Source organism: Cydia splendana, chromosome 9 (assembly GCF_910591565.1).
Source record: "Cydia splendana chromosome 9, ilCydSple1.2, whole genome shotgun sequence".
NCBI lineage: Eukaryota > Metazoa > Arthropoda > Insecta > Lepidoptera > Tortricidae > Cydia > Cydia splendana.
The window spans coordinates 5,368,286-5,390,433 of NC_085968.1; the positions used below are offsets into that span (position 1 = coordinate 5,368,286).

The following is a 22,148-nucleotide window of genomic DNA, read 5'->3' on the forward strand; positions in this document are numbered from 1 at the left end:
ACGACAGGACATTGGCAGCACCGGTAAGGAATTACTTGAAAATCAAGAGATTACTTACCGTTGGCCACGGGGCGCACCGTCCAAGAACCCTTACCTTTCCCCCGGATCAACTGATCAAGAGGAATGACAAGAGACTCGGCACTCTAGGAGGTTTCCTGTCTGTAGCACCCCTTACGTAGCACCCTGACCCTTCTCTAAAAGTACTTAAATACCTCGCCAAGAAACATGGTCTGCTGTTTGACTAAAGAGAAGAGATTAGCTTTAATATTCCAGATAAATTTGACGCCACAACATTGTGGAGTAGATTACTTTGAATAATGTATGGATTGCGTCTGTCGCAGTGATGGATGGTTACCCAAAGCCGTAAACTACGACTATCGACTATTTTTACATGTCCGGGCGCAATGAACCCGGTGTTATTGCCATGCAGCAGATACAAATGGTGATGTTTTTGGCAATCTGAATTGCCAATGCCAGGCCTTGACCAGAGGAACGTGGAAATCGACATCAGGTGTAATATACAACTGTCAATTGATGTTTAGCATCGTTTGTTCTAATTGAATAAGAATATCGCGTTTTTAAATGGGGATTTATAATCTTTTAATCTTGTGTATTTATTATATCAAAGAAGAAGAAAATAGGCACACTTCTAGACGAATGATACCCAATTGTAAGTAGTAGCCAAGGGTCACAGTGTCAGAGAAAAACAGGTACTTAAGTATCTAAAGTGTCACTCTATGGAACTTGCTAACTATGTAAACAAAAGTCACTAGTAAATTCATCATTCTTTGACAATTTCAATATGGCGGTTTGTTTACATAGTTAGCAAGTTCCATAGAATGACATTATAGTTGGTTATTTGAGAAGACCAATGTAATTATGCCTCAAATATCAGCGCATGGCAATTGGCACACAGTACCAGCCAATAGCACACTATAGGCCGGTACTGTTCGTTCTCAAGAGCAGTGAATAATTCTGTATGGAAATCTCCATACAATTGACACGGGTCAATTGTTCTTAAGTGTATCTAGTTTATGCTTATAAACGAAATTTCTTGTTTAAATTACATCAGTGGGTGGTACCAAAACAAACCGCTAAATATATACCTATCAGTAGGTATTTGATCTTCCGTGTCTTCGAGACAACCGTCATACAAATATTTTGGTAATACAGATATCAACCGGCGGTAACCAGTATTATCACAAATACCTACAGTTCTTTGAGTTGAGATATCTTCAAAATTCTCGTGCGGTCAATTCGCAACTATGATTAATGATTATTATCGGTCAAACGTCAAAGCTTTCATCATTTTAATACAAATAACATTGTTTTATTTCTGATATTGCTATCTAATTGTACATTTTGTCCGTTTTGTCCTCTATGTTTAATACTTTAATATACATGTTCAAATGCTCGAAGAAAATAACCACAGAGCCATGTCAAATTGACAAATAGGAAGCTAATAGAAGAAATTCCTTACCGACCGTAACTACGTATTTTATCAACTTAATGCGAATCAGACAGACTTACATTCGACAGCGTAGTGATTGGATTGGAATTGGAATGAATAAAATAATATTAAAAATTGAATGGAACGAAATTATAATAAATAAATAGTATAAATGTATCTAGTTCAGGGTTCAAGTTGCCATTGTTTTTGACTTGGAACTCTCACATTTCTTCGTTAAAACGTATTACGGGTTAACTAGCTCTGCATGCGGCATGTTTGCTTGCATTAAATGGTTAAATCGTGTTAACCGCATTCTGCACCAGCGGCGGAGTTATCTCACGTTTTGAGCGGGACAGTATTTTGTCTCAGTTGAAATCATACTGACGACAATATGAAGATATTGAAGATGACTCTCTAAATTTTTTAACCCTCTTCACCTTTGATAAATTCATTAATTTCTTTTATGGCTGCTGTGGCTATACCTGACATAGGCTCGCGAGCTGGACCGTAGTTTGGAGATCACTAATATAAACAAATCAATAAGCCTGCCTAAGGGGGCCTTATTTGGCTGAGCAAACAATTCTCCCACTGCCACCTAAATGGTCTGATGGATCAGCGCTGGGAGTGTCACTATCAATGTCATGTTGAGATGAAACCATTTCGTGGAACAGAACATTACGTCTGTTTTTTCTCCATTGGGTCATGTTCATGTGTTTACGAATAAAACACTTCTTACCCTTAAATATTGGACCGTACTGAGTCGGTCGTCGGTCGAGTCACATGGTGGCAACTGTACCTTCATGGTGCCCATTTGCCTGATAGTGTAAATTAAAATGAAGGTTATTTACAATATTTACACTGTGATTGCATATGCATGACAGGGCATGACCCATTTAAGTAATTAATTTATGGAGCCTGTCTCATTGTTATTAAAGGTCACTGTTTCAAAACTTCAAATATTTAATAGAATGATATATGTATGTAGTTAATTTTATCCTTAAGTAAATAAATAAATTTTAACGATTGGGAACAATAACTTCATGACTGTATTGTTTACATGCATTAAAATAATTTCAATTTATTTGGTCAAAGGTCAAGGATCTTAAATATTCTCAGATGTCAGTATTGATTTCGTACTAAACGGGTTTGATTCCGGTCAGAATAGGAGTGGCATTGGAAGTATGGAATTCTGAAATAATATTTGCATTTGTAACAGTATATTCCAACATATCACCCACCGTATCTACTGTATACAGTTTTTCATATTTTCGAGTCCGATAACGGCGATAACCTTACGTTTAAGTTCATTCAAGCGGCCTCTATGAAGCTCAAAAGTGGTCACGTTTTTTCATTTGCAGTCTGCCTCTTTCGCACTCATGGAATGTTGATATACATCAGCGGTCGGCAACCTTTTAGCAGCCAAGGGCCAAATAGTAGTTACCGAAGTTGACGCGGGCCGCACTTTGTTAATATTTATGACTTTATCAGACATTCTCGTTTGTCAATATTACATACAAAATAGCCAGGGAGGTTCGCGGGCCGCAAGTGAGAGGTTCGCGGGCCGCATGCGGCCCGCGGGCCGCTTGTTGCCGACCGCTGATATACATGATGGCTTCCCCTTTGCACATTTCAATTATCTTTACTTTAGAGTGTAGACCATAGACAGAGTGGTCAGAAATGAATTTCACTAGGCTTAAAAAAAGATACTGTGCTTTTTGTACGAGGTTGTCGACATAACTCTACCGCCCGCGGGCCTCATATGTTTAAAACATCTTAGATTAGCGCAAACTACATCGGCAAGGCAAATGTTACCCGCAACCTTGTGTTGGGCGACCGTATAATGTATGGTGATCAGGGGAAAAATAGTGCCATGTCTATTGCTATTATATCGGGCTCATGAAAAGCTGATGAGAACATATTTGTCATGCTGCGTTTCTATGCTATTGCGTCGTTTTAGAATATACGAGACCATGCAATGTACCGTATGACAATATTGTATGTAGTTTCAAATACATGTACCGTAAAACGTGCCTACGTTCCAAAATCCAAATAATAATCTATATAAATAAAAATGAAAAACCATAACGGGATAAAAACCGGACAAAAGCGAGTCAGACTCGCCCACCGAGGGTTCCGTACTTTTTAGTATTTGTTGTTATAGCGGCAACAGAAATACATCATCTGTGAAAATTTAAGAATAGAACTAGAGCATGAAAACTATCGCTTTCGCTTGGTATTTAATTTACAATAAGCAAAAGAAATTTTCATAACAATCTTCATTTTACGACGATCGGCCATTTCTCGGCAACTCACGGTTGGTTTCGTTTCGGTGGTGCTTCAGACTAGACCAAATTATTCGTAAGTTAAAGTAACTTAAATTATGTTTGGCATGTTGGTATACACTTATTTCGGCGTTTTTTTACACGAAGTAAAATAAAAAGTGGTGTCAACCTCAACCTTTTAGTCTATGCCCATACGAGTGACTTATGCCATATATGAGTTATCAATCAAATTAATATTATCATATTATTAATAATTTTTATTGTGTTGTTTAAAATTTCTTTTTGAGTTATATTATTCAGATGACTTTCACGGCTTCGGCAAACATTGCCATTCGTCCGGGGAACGGGCTGCCGAGATGGAGGGAAAAATACAAAGTTAATACTACCTATGAAGCCCATCAGTTCAAGGGATTATACTTTAATGAATGACTTTAGAGATATAATCAATTTGGGAACTGTTTTCTCGCGTAATACGATACGACTCGATCAGGTAGGATTTTTTTTTCTTGCTCAACAGTCACCACTAGATTAATCAGATATATAGATCGGAGCGGCCGAGGTATTCTCAAATATCTGAACAATATGAATTATAATGTAGGTAGATAAAGTGCATGTTCAGATATTTTTGAGCGACTTGATGAAAATAAGCAAATGTACAGTCAGCAATCAGCCAAATATCGTAATATAACTGTGTTGCCATAGAAATAAGGATGTGTTCCGATATAGTGGCGAAATATTGAGAGACCAAAGCGGCTAAGCTTCAGTGGCTCGGACACTTAGAGAGAATGGGAGAGGATCGTGCCGTGAAGACAGCGTACTTGGAACAACGAAATGTGAGACGCCCGATTGGACGTCCTAGGTGCCGCTGAAACGACATAGTTGCTCAATACCTGCTCAACCTCGGCCATGGCGACTGGCGAGAGCTATCGCAAGACCGAGAAACATGGCGTGATCTGGTGTCGGGGGCCAGGACTCACTTTGGGTCGTTGCGTCACCGTAGCCGTAGTATAGTAAGTAAGTAATGCTAATATCCAGAAAGTGAAATGGGGACTACCTACGTTTGTATGAAAAGGCGATTTATGGGCGGTGGTCGTCCATATTCGTCTTAAGGCGGAAATTAATCTAATGTACGTTTTTGCAACTAGGCTTATAAAATAAATAATAATTTTATATTGGAACAAGTTTTAAATAAATACCTACGTAGATGAAAAAATACAATCTTGCCTTTTATCAAATCACATAATTTTTTGAGAAATTTGCGAATAAAGTTATCCAAAGAACGGTTACCATTAAGAAATCCCTATCACAGTTATAAACCCTGGCAGAGTTGAATACATAACAATGTCGGTATTTAACTAAACATAAGACAAACTCTTTATTTCATTTACGCGAGCGGAGCTGCGGTCCCGTCTAGTTATAATTAAAAATTTAAGCTCTAAGTAAACTTTTGTTACTAACAACTATGGACATGTTTCCGAAATAAATTATTAAAATTATTTGAATTGAATTGAATAAATTTTAACATTATCTGCTAATTACCAGGGGCGTATTTACCCTAGGGCCATCCGGGCCATGGCCCGGGGCGCCAACCTCCAGGGGCGGCATATGCCAACTCCCAGGGGCGACATATGCCGCCCCTGGCGGAATGCATTTTGTGTTTCTTCCTTGACTTCTGGGGCGACGAAACGTATTGGCCCGGAGCGCCAAATTTCAAAATACGCCCCTGCTAATTACGAAGTAGTATTCTATTCTATATTCATCAGCTGACTAAGTTGTGTATGTTATGTATAATTGCTCTGATTTTAATCCATTCAACTGGAAGCTAAGTCAGCGTTATAAATATAAATAGTGGCGGCAATGAACTGCCTTCCTAGAGGAATTCATAATTTACAGTACCTATTTGATCTTACCAATAGATTTTTTTCAATCACAATAAAATAAGTAGGTACTTACTATCTATACATTTGCATGTTACATAATATAATTATTTACATTTAGTATGGTGTCGCAGTTTCGTCGACATATATAAGAATGAAACTACATATTATTAAACCAATCCAAATTTAGATAAAATCTCATCGATATGGGTATATGCAGTTCTTTAATGAAGAAAAAAATCTTTATCTACTATTAAATTATCAGGAAACTTTTTCATTTCACTTCCTTATTACACGACCCAATGTTTTCTCTCACACAAACGTAAAACTTGTTTATCATCTGATTCTGGCACCTTATCTGTTGCACTTAGTTCATCTCTTTTTATCACACTTCTAGCTTCATTGACGTAGACGTACAAACAAATAGTGCCACGATCTTATGTTTGCTTGAGGATTTTAGAGTTGTATTACAAAATTAACATGCTGTTACGTAACGTGTTCATCTTCATCTGTCATCGTTACCTGCTAATTGCTACTTATGTAGTTTTATTTTGTGACCTAAATTTAATGATTATAGAATTTATTGTAACTTAAATTACACCACAATAAATAAATTCTTATAAAAGTCTTATTATAACATGCCTTACTTAAATTCGCATTCAATTGTGATTTTTTGACTCCCGAATTCCCAAATCCCCAGTTCTTTTGTTTGGCGTACGTGACGCGGAGCAGAGCGGCTTCGAGCTACACAAAAGGGCTCGAATTTTAGATCCACGGGAATACCCCGGTGCACCGCCCTCCCAAAGTAAGCTATTCAGTATTCATTTATAGGTACGAGTATACCGATACGATTTGATTTTGAAAAGAGAAACTTTATTCGAAAATCTTTTAAGCACAATTTTATTGATATCTAACAAAAGTTTGTAACACCCTATTCAGGGTCCATGTGATACCATAAGAAATATATGTAAATACTACCCAAAAGTGTACCATGGAAGCAAGAAATAAATGAATACTGAAAGGCCTACTGTTAAATTTTCAACTCACGGTTTAGTTTATAGCAGATCGTAAATGCATGTTCTCAAGAGATGCGTGGATGGATTGCATTACTTGGTTTTTGTATTTCGATTTAATGATATGTATGATGATCCAAAGTAGTCACGATTCAAAGGCGTTGTATGTATTGTTTCAGATCAGTTTCATAATGGATGACGATGAAGATATCCTTAAAGCCATACAGAAGTTTTTGATTAAAGGTAAGCACGTCAAGATTAATACAATTCTTGATATTAAAGGTTACGCTCCACCCGCATAAGGTCTTTATTTTTAGGGTTGACGTCAATATTCCGAAGTGTTTTCAAAGGCCTATAATGAGGCAGTACAAAGCTTGAGTATCGCTTTTGTTCCCGCATTTCGGGACAAAGAAAGTCCTCCCGGACCCCGATTTGTATTGCGCAAGCTACCTGCTCACCCCAACCGCCATAACTTACGGGGATGCCCATGCGTAACGTAACGATGTTCCACACCCCTTTCCGACTCCAACCGTCGATTCCTGGAAAAGGGAAAGTGACCATGGAATTAACATTAACCGTTGCAAATGTTGCAATTAACGGGTTATGCAGATATTGGGCTTCGATGAAGCCTTAGGCGCGTACCAGTGACCAATTTCCCAAAATTTAGAGTGGGTTCTCAGAAATTTTATGAAGCTACCCATTCAACCCAATGATGTGATTAAATTGCTAAGTAATGAATAATAGTAATCCATCAAATTAGTTCAAGCGTACCTACTCAATCGCGAAAGTTACTTTGGATATCTAGATACTTGACATGTTTTTTAAAAGATAACTCTAACAATACCTTTCTCTAATCTTTACAGTTATCAGGTGATGTTTACCAACAGAGTCATCGTTGTCATGAATGTTTGCCAACTGCTCACAAAATGTTTTAAAGCTATTGGTGTAGTTAGGTATGTTAATATTCGGAATTAAAATGCAGCTATGTTGTGGCGCTTGATTGCTATGATGCCAACAAGAAAGAACACCTAGACGCGTTCAATTTATATATATTGGTCGGGCCGCCGTAATTGCTGGGGTTATGTTTTGTTATTGTCAGTCACGTAGGCTAGCAAAAGAGAAGGGGAATAGCATTGCTGTTGGATGGAGGGAGATGTAATATAAAACGGGTTAGAAGAGTACAGACTGTGTTTGAGAGAGGGACGGGTGGGTGGCGTGACAACAAACATGGCGGTGTGGCTGCCGGGTGCCGGTCGGACCGGTCGGGTACCACGTGCGCTGGCCAAGTACTCGGATTGCTCGCTGTGTTCAGACGAGACAACTGCTCTGCTAATATCAATGTAACGGAGACCTCGAGATCCGTAACAACTTGGCTTTACCGGAGAGCGTAATAGACTGGCTCATCTAAGCATTCTACACCCTTCTGCGCGGAAAGCGAATGGAATAAGACCCTTGTGCGCGGTCGCTCCCGCAGCTTGTTTGTCAACAAACGTCCTGCGAAGGTCACGTAAGGGAAGACAAAGGATCCCTATTGCGTAACACCATAACCCCTTAACATTAACAAAACATAACATACAATTGGGAGATGAAGTGATCCTTGAAGGACTGCAACTTATTCAGAAAAGAAGTTAGTTTCAATGGGTGACTTTTACTATTATTCGATAACCCGTTACTCTACTGGGCATGTCTTGTAAGTATTTATTTTTTTACGATTACATTGCCTGATGCTAGCACTAGCACATGTAATTCGTTGCTTTACTTAATCATGGCTGGCTAGGTGTTTATTATTCTTCGTTAGATAATATATGTAAGTTCATTTTTACAATCGTACCTAATGTAGATTCTCGACGATTAGTTACGTTTACGTGTCCTTTAAAGTCCGAATGATGCAATAAGTATGTTTGCGGATGTTGTTTTCCTGGTTAAAAATAATTATCTATAAATAATAATCTGAATTATTTTGTCGTACTACTTTTAACATGACAGTTGTCTTGTCTATATTTTATATTTGATGTTATACTTGTAATAGGCAAAGCGATATTGTAATAAGTGAAGTAAAATCATCTGTTAACTGACCATTCGTAAACCTTCGTTGAGATTATATCTTCCAATGCTCATCTAAGTGATTTGCTCTCAGAACATCTATAACATTCAAATTTACCGTCTAGATTCTTTAGTAATCTCAATCTCTCACGAATCTTATGATTAATTATGTGACGTTCAGTTGAGTCACGAAATAGGTAACGTAGCAACTGATGCAATATGATACAATAGATATCTACAATATTTACAAATGAACACGAGGTATCCACACTATCCACATGGTTTCAGCACAAAATATAGGTGCGATATGATTGTAATAACTATAGTTCGTTTTTTTAGCATTAGAAATAAGGTAAACAATCTTGATGTGTCTTTTAAATGAAAAACACATTTTAAAAATAAGTTACGGCAAATATGTAACAATTATGAATCTAATACGATCATTTATATTCTTCTGCTTTCATAAGTAATAGTTACTGATTTAAAAAAAGTGTTTTTCAATTAAAAGACATGTCAAGATCGCTTACCTTCTTTCAAGTTCTTTCTAATGCTAAAAAAAATGAACTATAGATTCGAGCATTATTCCAAATAGAAGTCCTCAGACTTGTACTGCACGGCTTGGTACCTATAATATGACCTATGGGTAACGCTAGTTGCCTTTGATTACCGAATAACATCTGGTTTGTAATAATAATCTCAAACAGGAAGACGAAACTATCACAACATATTCTCTTGAAGATGGTGAGCATCTTGGTGAAAAAATAAACGATAAAAAATATAAACACGTCAGCGCAGTGCGAGCGAGAACGCAAGCGCGGATGAAGAGAGTACGCGAACGACGCAACGATCGGGGGGAAACGCGGGGCGCGCGGGGTACAACTGCGCGTCGAGCCGGCTCCGCGGCCCCTACCCACTCAATCTGAATCAGTTGGATTTCAGAACATCGGACGGGCGGGCGTGTATAGAATGGATCGCTAACCACATCAGCAGTTTTTTTTTAATTCCGCCTTCTAGCAGTGTTTGTTTATACCTTTCGGCACACTATCCGCAAATCCTTCTCGATTGTGGTGCTTTAAATTTATTTACCTTCGCATTTAATTTACTGTCGTCCCGATTTCACATCGAGAAGGCGGCCGCACCAAGTTTGAAAGCGGCTTTTCAAGTACACCTACTCGTAATTTTTCAATATTGCTGTGTCAACGCATCGGGCAGCCATCAGGATGGTGAAGAAAATTTCAGAAGAGAGTGTAGATAGCGGTGAGTGAATAATTCAATATTCCATTGTTTGTTTTCTCATTGAGCGGTGTCGTGTACTTGGTAGTCATGTGTGTGTGATGTGTGTGTATGTATACAGTACAATCATCTGATTTGCCCGACCGGCTTTTGTGTTCAACTGAGTAATTGGGCCTCTTGCTGTTGCCATAGCATCATCTTACGTTTAGATTAATTGAGCTTGATGATTACAAAACACGCACATTTAACGTTCATATTACGAGAGTTTTGGAAACTACCCTCCATTTAGGTTGGATATTTTAAAGCCAGTGGACGTTACATATCATAATGGATTTCGTTGGCTTTACAGAAGGTTTAGAGTCTGTGCGGAAAGAGGAGTCGTAGAATGTATGGGCTCCCTTACATTCCACGACTCATCTCTTTCCGCACAGACTCTATCTAATTTAGGTACTTCCAGTCGGCGTTATCTTTATTTCATACCTGTGTGTTGCTTGGTTGGTTATTACCCATCTTCTAACTTCTTAGCATTTACATACATACTATCATAGCATTTACATCCATACCTTGTCTATCAGTCAATCTATTATTATTATTATTGTGTTGTAGTGGGCCTTTGAGTGTCGCATCGACCAGCATTGATCTATTGTGACGGCCCTTTAAAGTTCATTACTAATGCCCGTTGCATCCAGAAAGTTCCAGATTCTTTGGGCCGTAATGTTCTGTACCTCATAGGGTTGCACTACGTGTCGCCCTAGGTAGGTCAATCTAACTTTGTCCACTTTTTTTACAACCTTCCATGTATACAGAATACGTTTCATATTTGTTACAATTCCGAAGTTCAAAGCATTAACCAGTGTTAATAAAGTTTGTGCATATATCAAGTTAATGTAACCTTTTACTTCGCTATGTTACTTCTTTTATTCGATCATCAATTTCTAATTCTTTCCATTGCATAGCTTACTCTTCTAAAATCTTCTCAACTACCCAATTATTCTAATTTTTATCCATTTCTGAAAAAACGTTGGTATCGTCAATCTGATATCTGATTAAACTGTGTTTTATCTTAGTTAACCTCTATCAACATTATATCAATTTTTCATTACATTTTATCTTTGAAATTTGATATCGGCGGCTTTTAGCACATTTTCTTGTAGGTACGGTATGTACTTCATTTTCATTATTGTTTCTAGAACTCTTATAATTTACGATGACACTAATCTCAGTCCTGACCCTAGACAAAGCTTGAAGTCACGTAGCCAACAAATCGCAATTGTCCATCATTCAACGTAACTTTATTACCTATGAGGTGTGACCGTGTGCCTATGTTCACTTGTATTGGTTTTATGGCTATTTCTATTGTTGTCTAAGGTTAGTTCTATTAACTGACGAGGGTTATTATTCAATAGCTTTGCGAAGGTAGGAAGGAATAATAGACTGTCTTCCCTGAAGATTTGTAGTTGGAGAGATTTTATAGTCCTACCTAGACCAAATTTGTGGTCTGCTATCCGGGTATAGTCTTCGGAGCCAGTTGTGGATGATCTCCTCAGTAATAGGTATTCCTCCTTCTAACCGCCAACTCACTACACTTGTTTGTTCGTATTTGTCCAAATATTCATGTAGCACCAGCTAAACTTTCCCTAGTAAATAACTAAAGAATATGACATTTTTTTTTTATTATGTATTGTGTCGATCGTTTGTGCTTACGAATAAATACTATTCTATTCTACAAGAGAGAGAAAAAACAAAAGGGATTCAGATTCGTGTTTATGTTGTTTCACGTTTCATGTTGATCTGTGACTGTTCTGATGGTGGCTTGAGACCCAGCAATACTCCTGTTATCCTTACCAACCTAACCATTAAATTTTAAGACGTTATATCGAAGGTACCCAGAAAATACTCGTCGGTACCTTTAACGTTCAGTGCACGCTAGTTGTGCAATTTAACCGTTGCAAATGTCAAGGTTCGCCGTTCTTCTAGCGGACGTTGACCGATCAGATATACGTACAACAAGATACAAACCTAATACAAGTATGTAATTACGAATACATTATTTTGCTGAATCATTTTTTTGCATACCTACCTAATTGTTAATTTGTTACCAGTTAGCAACTGCCGCTACAACTTTTGACTGACGTTACAGCCTTTTTAAACGGAGAACCACGTGTAAAATGTTACTTATAAATATAATAAACACGCGATTGTATTGTAGGGCATGGATAAAAAAGGGCAAAAGAATTCATTCAAAAGTTGACTAAGTTTGCGAAATAACACGAGAGTTTTCTGAAAAGTTTATTGTTGCCCAATCGTATCTTTGTTGCTAAAAATTGTAATACAAATACAATACAGCGCGTAGAAGTTTTGTATGTTAAACCTTTCGCTCTATTTTCTTTGTATCACATTTTTTAGCAACAAAAACTAGTACCGAACAAAGATATATTAACAAGCTTTTATTAGGTCGACCTGTATGTAAGTGTAACTATGTAATAGAATCTAAGGTAACTAATTTAACCATCTTCCAAGGATCGTAGCGTCATGAAAATTGGCAGCTGTATGTAGTTCTGATGACAATACAATAATATGGTACTGTCGAACTGATCTGATGATGGAGACAGGAGATGGCCAGAGGAACTCTGTGATGAAAAGACGCAACCTAATTGTGTTAGGGGTTTTTAGAATTGTCTCGATGAGTATTAGTTTGTCTATCGTAAGAAAAGTACAGTCAGCGATAAAAGCTTGTACCAAAAATGATTTTTTTGCCAAAAACATATGTTACTTGAATTTCCATGCCAAGTGACATGTTATTTCAGCAAGTCGTTTTAAAATGAGAGCGTAACTTTGATGGTATGGCGGCAGCTTGGGTCGTGAGACTATTAATAAAACTGCTCTTAATTTTTATAGTTCCTTTTGAACTAAACTTAACATCAATCAATATTCAAGCTAGAATACAAACGTGTTTCTAAACGCATGCATCGGAAGATCGGAACTAAATATTCGAAACATGCAACTCTGCCATTTTTCCGCAAAAAAATAACGTGCCAGCTTCCTGTCCCCGCCCTAAATTAGATTTCATAGTATTTCTATTGTTATAACTTTCTTAGCAGATGTTTTTTAGGAAACCGTGTTATCTGAATCTACGGAACGTGATATCTTACACAAAGGAAAATTGTTTCTTTTTAATTTAACATTCATTATACAGCACAATACTGAAATCAAATTGCTTTCTGAATGAGAAATTAAAATTATAGAATTTTTTCCATAGGTACTAATGTCCAAATGAAGTTGTTCAATTATTAACGGTGTTTCCATCTCAGATAAGATTTCATTGTTTTCGCGTGAATCGAATTGTGAAAAATGCGTTGAAAATTTAACACAATTCCATTAGTGTTCCCCCTTACTGTGGTACCTAGAGTTTCCACAACAACAGTGGCTCCAAAGCGTGACGACGTAGCGTTCATTGTCAAGGTCAGCGAATAAAACAAAACATAACTGCGTTTTAGCTTGTGTAATAGGGACCTACCTAGCCTACCTATGTGAAATAAGCTCAACTCACCGAGAGTGAATTTCCAGAGGTGACCTCGACGGTTATTTTGCGCATGTCTAGTCTATACGCTTTAATTAGGGTTTGCACGACGGATCCGAAATGTATGGGAATATCCGCGGATCCGGATCCAGATCCGGATAATTTCATACATTTCGGATCCGGATTGCAAACCCTAGCTTTAATACATACTAGGTTTATTATAGATTTAGAATTTTCACTGTGTGTAATTGACGGAAGATGCTTATAGGTAATTGGCGCCCAGAATGGGGGGAGGTTTAAAATATCTCAGTAGCTGTTTTCAAGAATTATGAATTAACTCAAGAGCAGAAAACGAGTCTATTTCAATGGAAACTTGAACGAAGTGATTCATTTTCTTTTGCTCTTGACGATACATATACATAGCAACACAGCTATTTGATTTTATGGTAATTAAACGTGTGTTGCATTTCGCGACACGTGAATTTTTATCAAAATATTTTCTCGTGGTTACAATGCCATGTGCCACCAGTCACACATTAATGATTTTCCATTTCAGTAATGGTGATTGGAAAGCAGTCATTCGTGTCTATCAGCTGAGTTAAATCGAGTAACCTTGACCGTGACTCCTTCGTGTTCCGGCGTAATACCCCTCCCTCCCCACCCCTATTGCGCGTTGCTGCTGCAAATCGATTTTCGTCCCGAATGTAGTTGCATAGGGTTTTGGCTATTTTTAGACAACCCTCGCACCACCATATTTACGTTTCCAAGTTTAAATTTCTTGTACCTATATTTAAAACCAGACCTTTCATAACTGGTTTTTATCTGACAAGTTACCTATAATTTAAGCAGCCATTTTTGTTGTATCCTTATCACGTTTGATCCACTTACTAAGGTGGAACTACAATTTAGTTTTCATGAATGTGGTGTCAATCACATGCCTCACATGTTTCACTTTGTATTTAACTAAATTTATTGTTTTGGTTCAAGCTTCCACAAATATCGTGGCTGGAGTGAATATTTTATTAAAGACCTACCTACCTACGCCGCAGTTTGGTGTTGCGTGTCGACAATCGACATCGACACCGGTCCTGGCTATATAAGGGATCTCGTAATGGGTACCTTGATGTAAAGGAGTATTTTATGCGTTATCTTTATTAGCTGCCTACATGGGGGCCAAATCTGTTAGCAGTGAAAGTAGTTTAGTATGCAGGCTATACTTGCTAGTTCGAAACGGCATCATTGAAGTTTCACTGAGATACTATCTGGCTGTGCGGTAGCCGTTCCAGGAGGCAATTTATTTTCTAGTTCTATTTCTCTAATCTACTCTCTAAAACCTCAGCAACAGCTTAAATTGCATTTCACAGAGCATAAGTTCTTAATCAGACTTTACGTTACAAATGTTTTCGAATCCTTGATTAGTATCCTGCGAATAGTCCATACCGAAAAATTGTAGGACACATTTTGGGAAAATTGTTTTTTGCGAACCTCCCAGTAATGTACTTACCCTAGTCTCACGTAGTCTCAACTCAACTGATGACAGGAACAAAAGAGTCTCTCATCGGCTCTGTGCGACGACCCCATGCCTATTCTAACTCTTGTCTCGCCGTCATTCTGGAGCACAAATAGAAATTACCGCATACGTGACTATGATACAGCGAAATAAACTCTTTTGTTTCAATTGTCTGTTGTAAACTTCATTGCATCCAATTAGAAAGTGATTGTTTCTATCTGCTTAAGGGTACAATAAAAGTATAATGGGCTTGCGTTCGGCAACTGAGAGTCGTGCCCAAGCGTAAATGCCAGCAACCAGATTAGAAAGTATAGAAATCCGTAGGCTTAGGGCACGACTATTGGCGACATTATTAGTTTACTTTGTATCGAACACGTTTCCAGGACCAGAGTGGGCAGAGTGCAAGCTAAGGGATTTCAAACGTACTTAAAGTTAACGGCCTCCTTAGCCTAGTCGGTAGTGACCCTGCCTACAAAGCAGGAGGTCCCGGGTTCGAATCCTGCTAAGGGCATTTATTAGTGTGTTCATCACAAATGTAAATTATGTATAACGGCGTCTAGTACCCACAACACGAGCCTTACTGAGCTTACTGTGGGACTAGGCCGTACTGTGTAAAATTCTCCTATAATATTTTATAATGTTTTATTTATTTATAAAAACATTAAGTTACTGCCACTCATTATTTGGATAAATCGTGTGTATAATCTTGACTAACCTAATTTTTATATTACAAAGTCGCATGACGCATTTCATTAATTCCTCTAGTCGCTTTGTATTGTAATTATTGTTTGTATTGAAATTTGTAAATTCTGAGGCCTCAACCGCATGAATTGAATAGGCAGGATGACCGGCGCTTCTAATGACATAACGCATATTAATTTGAATAAGACTGGGTCAGTTTACATAATCAACTTCGTGGACCTTTTTGGACGATTTGATAAGAACGGAAACGCGAAATGCAGCGATACTTTCAATATCATTAATCTCGATTAATTTAATCAAAAAAGATAAACTTTGGCGACTTACCAGGCCAACTCTGTAAAATAAATTATTTCATTCACGCACGGCCTTTAAAAACTGTACTGACTTGTATTATCAATTTAACAGCGTTTTATAGTATTGTTCGCTGACTATTGCACATAAATTTAAACGAATGAATGCGAATCGTTCGCCTTTCCGCCCTTTCCATTCCGTTAGTTCTGACGGATTCGGTTCGCCGGCTAACAATGGCCCGGCCGATTTGCGATACGTTTGGACAATTATCCCGCATATGGTGTATTTCGGTGTTGATATAGGTACTTATATCAGGTATACCATACCAAGCCTATAGGAGAGCTGTTTATCGCCAATGTTGTCAGCTGTTAAGCATCATGTCATGATCGTCCGTACTCCTGGTAGGGATAGATCTAGTCGGTAGTGACCCCGTCAACAAAGCTGAAAAAATATCTTTGCATTTTTTTTTAATTTGTTGGCAACACTGTTTGCTAAAGATTTACATAACAATCGGCCACGTTGCCCGGTGTGCTGGCACGGCCACGTGGTGTCGCGTGTCACGTGATCTCCACGCGACACTTCTAAAAAAACAATCTAGAAACAAGTAGCAGTGTCATTCTGATAACACAGTATTAACTAAATAACTGTCCATCCCTTCTAAAGCTTCGTGCTCTGATAAAACATGTTACTTGATTCGTTTTCATCCGTTTCATGATTGTACATTTTGTTTTAAATGCGTATTTTGTCTGATCAATCTCATGTTTAGATTGATGTTAGTAAACGTTTGGATTAATGACGAAATGGACATAAATATATCAAACATGTCAAGAAAAGAGCTCACTCCGAGATCAAAATTACACGTGACGCAATCGAACCATAAGAATGTTCCGCTTTTTGCTCTTGTATAAGTTTTGATTGCGTCTCGGCTCCGGGGGATATGGAAATTAAATAGAACCGTTTATTATTTATAAACAATCACAAATGGCAATATTATTTAATGTTGTTATTCAGACAGGAAGCTCTGTTGAATCGGGCGATTGTGTGTGCGTGGGCGTGTCTTATTGTTACAATCGCTCGCTATTGCGCACTGTTCTATCTGATATTGCCATAGCCTACCATATTATTTCACTTCACGCAAACCAATTACTAGTGTGATCTTGATATCCTTAACAACTATATATAATTGGAAGTCACACAATACTGGTTTCTGGAAAACCGTTGAAATAGCCCGCTCTGCCTAGCTCTGAGTAGTTAAGTACGTCCTACAATGACCTCATTGCTTGTAATTAGTTGCTAAGTTTCGCTTTTATCACTAAACTGCACGAACAGCATGTAATTACATATTCTAACACAATCGATTTGCAGTTCTGTTTTGCCATTTTATATATTTTTTCTGTTCACACGACTAGTAATATTCCATTTCCGTGTTATTTTTTTTCTGTTCGAGGGCCCTATTGCCCATATCGGAGATAACTCCTTAAATATTGGAGCTCTAACACCAAACAAACAACTGCTACAAACCATCAGATTACTAAGTTCCATTCCAATAGCATAATCTCGATCAAGAATAGTATCTTATATCGTTTTAAGACTAGATAGACTAGTTTTATTCATAAAACATTGGTCTACATAATTCGACTAGGGATTATAGCATCTCGTATTGTGTCATTAAATAACATTGGTAAACGTGACTTGTATTTAATCAGCTGTTAATCCAATGTTACCAATGGCTCCAGCTATAACTATCAGATGACGGCATCAGGAACCTCCGTCGCCATTCCCACCACGACCTCGCTACGTAACGCGGGCGGGGCGTACGCGCAGCGCGGGTGCGGCGGTCGTTGAACCGCGACTGTTTGCCAACTCAGCTTGCACGACAGATTATTGATATCGATGACTGCCATGCCACGTGGATGAAAGGACCGCTTGTGAGACTGCCAACTGGGATATGGGTGACGGTGGACACCCACGTAGTTTTTTTTTTAACGGAAGTGTTATAGATTTTTAATAGCAGATCGTTTTCGTAACTAGAGCATTGGACTTGGCGAAATTATCAACTTCTAGTTCATCTAGAGCTACAAATATACCTACCTAAGATATATGAATGAACTCTTGAAAGGGTGAATATTTTTTTATCATTTTACTTCAACAATCTAGGAACTGAAAAGTTCAGGGCGGCGACGAAAGAGAGCTCGAATTTCAGAACCATATTCTTATTTGAAGCCTGACGTTTTCGAAAGTTCATCCATTCAAAACAATGTTAAGACTGTCAGTATTACAAAAGCAAGTAAGTAAGCACTGTGAAAACATTGCAACAATAGCTGGCACAACGTACGCGTTGAGTGAGAGCTGTCGATCGTCGCCATTGTACCGATGCAGCATGCATGATGCCTCGTTATTCATGCACTGCAGAAAAACAATTCTTAATTCAGTCGAATTTGCGGGTCACCGTCCTTTGGAGATGGAGACAGTTCCCCTACAAAAGTATTTTACATGATTGTGGCGTATTTGCAAAGTATTTATATATAGCTTAACTAATTTATTCTATTATTTTGTCAACCGCGTTAGTTTAAGTACCTTTGCAAAAGCAAAATCATTTGCATGTTTTCTATTTGCGAATATTAATTATCGTGACTGGTATAGGTAAAACAGTTAGTCATCATCATTATTCTTAAGAGCCTAAGCTCTTGTCGGTGGAGTAATCGCCATTCCGTTCTTCTCTCTGCTACTGTTTTGAGCTCCTGATACGTTACTACGTTAATTTTCTCTTTGGCCTGGTCAATATATGCACGTCTCGGTCTTCCTCTGCCTGAGTCAAAACAGTTAGTAGCTACTCGTATATTTATACATTATACAGAAATAAGCAAAACTTTCGTATGGAAATTTAACTGTGAGTATCCTCCCTAATGTAATAAGTAAGTATATACTTATATTACTTCTGGTTTAAAAAATCTTTGGGCATCGGATTTTAAATGTTCAGCGTCTCACCTCGAACCCGCGATAATTAATCTTCCGTTGTTTTTACATCCTCGTTTCTCCTTGATGTTCAATTCTTATCTTCGCCCATTACGCAAATACGCACGCTTCGTGCAGTAGAGAATGAAGTAGGCACATACGAATTCCGACCCGCGTTCTCATTTTGCATGCATTTGTTGGCTTAAATGCTCATAAGGCCGCCTCATGACCTAATATTTACACCTGCGCACTGTCTGACTATTGTGACTATACAATATCATTTCGTTATTGTCAATGTGGATTCTTTTGAATACAATACTTTTATTAAAATATCACTTTCAATAAGTGAGTCACTTAATTTACATAAAAGTACCTTTTAGGCTCCATCAAAGTCTCTATTTTCTAAAGTACGTTCTCTTTTGGCTGCAGGCGTAGGCCGTTGCAGCAGTCAGTCGTCGAGCGAGCGCGAGTCCGACGAGAGTCCGCGAGGCTCGGAGCCGTCGGCCCCCGTTCCCATACCTGACAGCGAGGATCTGCAACGGCGCAAGGAGGAGGCGCGAAGGAAGCGCCGGAGGAAGAAGCGCTCTGGAAGCTCGGTGGTCACATCGTGTTTTCAAGGTACAGTCACACGTTCCCAAAATTCTTAAGGTGCATCTAAATCTATCAATTGTGCCACGAGAGTGCAAGCATTTTGCTTCAGATTGCAACTCGTTCAAGGCTCGCAAAAAGTACGCGATCTACAGCAAACTAAATGTGCGCATTCGCTAGATTTGGACGCACCTTTAAGTAATTGATCTAGGTTCTTTCAACAGAAGAGGGCAACTCTATTAGCAAAATTTTCGTAGGTAGTATTACAGAATTGCTCCGGAAGCCTAAATGTCGTATCATTTTCAAGGTGAACCGAGAAAAATCAACCTGAACTTTTCTGTCGTAGGATTATGGCTCAAATTCGTCTGGCTTTTTATAGACGTTATATAGTTAATATTCAAATGGTAGCAGCTTGAGTCATGATGCGGTAGTCAAAATAAGGTAGATACCTACTCGTAGTGTTATATCATTACCGCACTCGACAGACAGGATAACCATGACTCAAGCACTAAATCATAAGTAGGAAATTATCAACAGGTATCGATATCACGCTTCGAATTCTGTCAACAATTTGATTAGGTATTCTATTAAATCGTGTCAAGGTGAGCGTGAATAATGACCAAATTGTTAACAGTTTCCGTATTTAGTTAGACAAAAAGGGTATTCAACGTGATGTTTGTAAATTACGGTATTAAGCTCAACGTTCAAGGCGTTTTAAAAATCCCTTCAAATGGCCTTAGTTAGGTTATTGAACCAGAGTTTCTATTACATTCGATGTGCTATACACAACATACAACCATCGCTTTCTGTTTCTATGTCCGTTTGTATGTTTCGGCCAGTCCAATATTATTGTACGTATGTAGTAATCAACTTTTCTGTTACGTAGAAGTTGTAGTTAGAAACTAGGAATCTAAGACTAAGAAATAGGAAGGAAGAACAAGACGTTTTTATTTATAATTATTTTAGCTTAGTTCAGCTTAGCGCCAAAGGAAACAGGTTTTGTAACTTAGCTTTTGACCTATGCCATCTTTTAGCTATTTACCGGACACGGGCGTCTCTGATGCAGAATGAAGACAATTTTTACCCGTATCAATTTGGAACGACGTGGCACTTTTAGGATCGATATTTAACAGAATGTAACTTGTTCCAGACCTGTACAAGCTCACGGGCGAGGTATTGGGCGAGGGTGCATACGCCTCGGTGCAGACATGCGTGAACATCTACACTGGGCAGGAGTTCGCTGTGAAGATCATCGACAAAGTGCCGGGGCACGCCCGCGCCCGGGTGTTCCGCGAGGTGGAGACCTTCCACTACTGCCAGGGACACCCAAACATAATCCAGCTCATTGAATTCTTTGAGGACACCGACAAGTTTTACCTTGTCTTTGAGAAGGTAAGTTTAGTGTCTTAAAACACCCTTAACTTTTCTTTTTTTTTTGTTCTTAAAATGGTGTCTTTGGGTTGGGCCACTATTGGTCTATTCCTAAAAGTCGGCTACCTTCTACTAATAGGTACCGTAAGACACGTTGTAAGAGAGGATTTGGACATTTATCATTTTGTGGAAAACCTGTCACGATTTTATCATTTTGACCGATGATGAGTCCACAACAAAATGTCTGTTACTTATGACATAGAACTTACTTAGTTTGTATAGATATCATGTTTCTATCTGATTGCCAGAATACAAATGCATCGTAAAGCAAAAGTCTTTTTATGCAGGTGAAAATATCAGATAACTGTGACCCGACACGCTTCCCATTGTCTGTTTACTTTGGTACTGTTACATGTAAAACACACTGCGTGTAAAATTGTAAATACATTTTAAATTAGTCTATCCATCGTATAAAAAATCGGTAAAAATCTTAATTGAATAACGTCGCATCTTGTCTCTCAGTTTTCAGCTTACCCAACTGTTTGCGAGTCCTTAGTACCCATACAGACCATACAAATTTGTTTTATTTCGAAATAGCTGTAGGTAAATAAACCTATAGCAAGTTATTATAGACGGTCATTGGTCCTTGTTTGCCGTATGTGCAAGCCTTAAGCTTTCTCTCGCAGTTACATCACGAAATCATGTACTTATACCACCATTATAGGCAGGTATAGTTGGTTAGTAACATGAATGAAATAAATTTCCTAAAAGGTCGGTACATTGTCAACGTCTAGGTTTGAAACAGTTTTTCTGACACATCTGTTCGGCATTTATCATTTTCCACTATATTAGTCACGCATAAGTACTCGTAAAGCCATAGCTTCGAGCACGCTATTTTCAGGTTAAAATATTTAGTTACTGATGTAATGATAGGTATTCTTATTGTTTCCTATTTATTGTAACGCTTCACGGATTCATGAATATGTAAAGATTCGTTGTTTTTGTCTATTTGTATTGATGTCATATAATAAGATGTAAGATATGCGGCGATAATATATTTGCCGCTTTTAGCAATGACTCAACGATACAGTCGCGCCATATGGATAAACATGCATATCCCATATAATATAACATATAACAATGAAATTTCATCTGTTTTGTATTGTTCAGATATCGGTATTCGCAATATTGACATTCACAATTCTGTTAATTCAACTTATTGTTATAGTTTAGAGGTAAACTAAAGACAAACTGTAGGTATTATACTAGTGCCTATGTAAACAATTACTCACTTTGTTATGGTGCGTGTTATC

The 22,148-nt window shown here is 38.1% G+C and overlaps 1 protein-coding gene across 3 annotated transcripts in view; it reads left to right on the plus strand.

Moving 5' to 3' along the window:
- Positions 1 to 22,148, plus strand: part of LOC134793440 (MAP kinase-interacting serine/threonine-protein kinase 1-like) — a 362,541-nt gene that overhangs the window by 329,754 nt on the left and 10,639 nt on the right. For 2 of the 3 annotated variants that reach the window (XM_063765014.1, XM_063765012.1), the window contains 3 exons: positions 6,802 to 6,865; positions 19,306 to 19,494; positions 20,615 to 20,856. In XM_063765014.1, coding sequence (XP_063621084.1) covers positions 6,814 to 6,865; positions 19,306 to 19,494; positions 20,615 to 20,856 — 483 coding nt within the window. In that variant the 5' untranslated portion in view covers positions 6,802 to 6,813. Of the gene's footprint in view, positions 1 to 6,801; positions 6,866 to 9,553; positions 9,923 to 19,305; positions 19,495 to 20,614; positions 20,857 to 22,148 lie in introns of those variants that run through there. The other variant, XM_063765015.1, reaches the window with a different exon arrangement.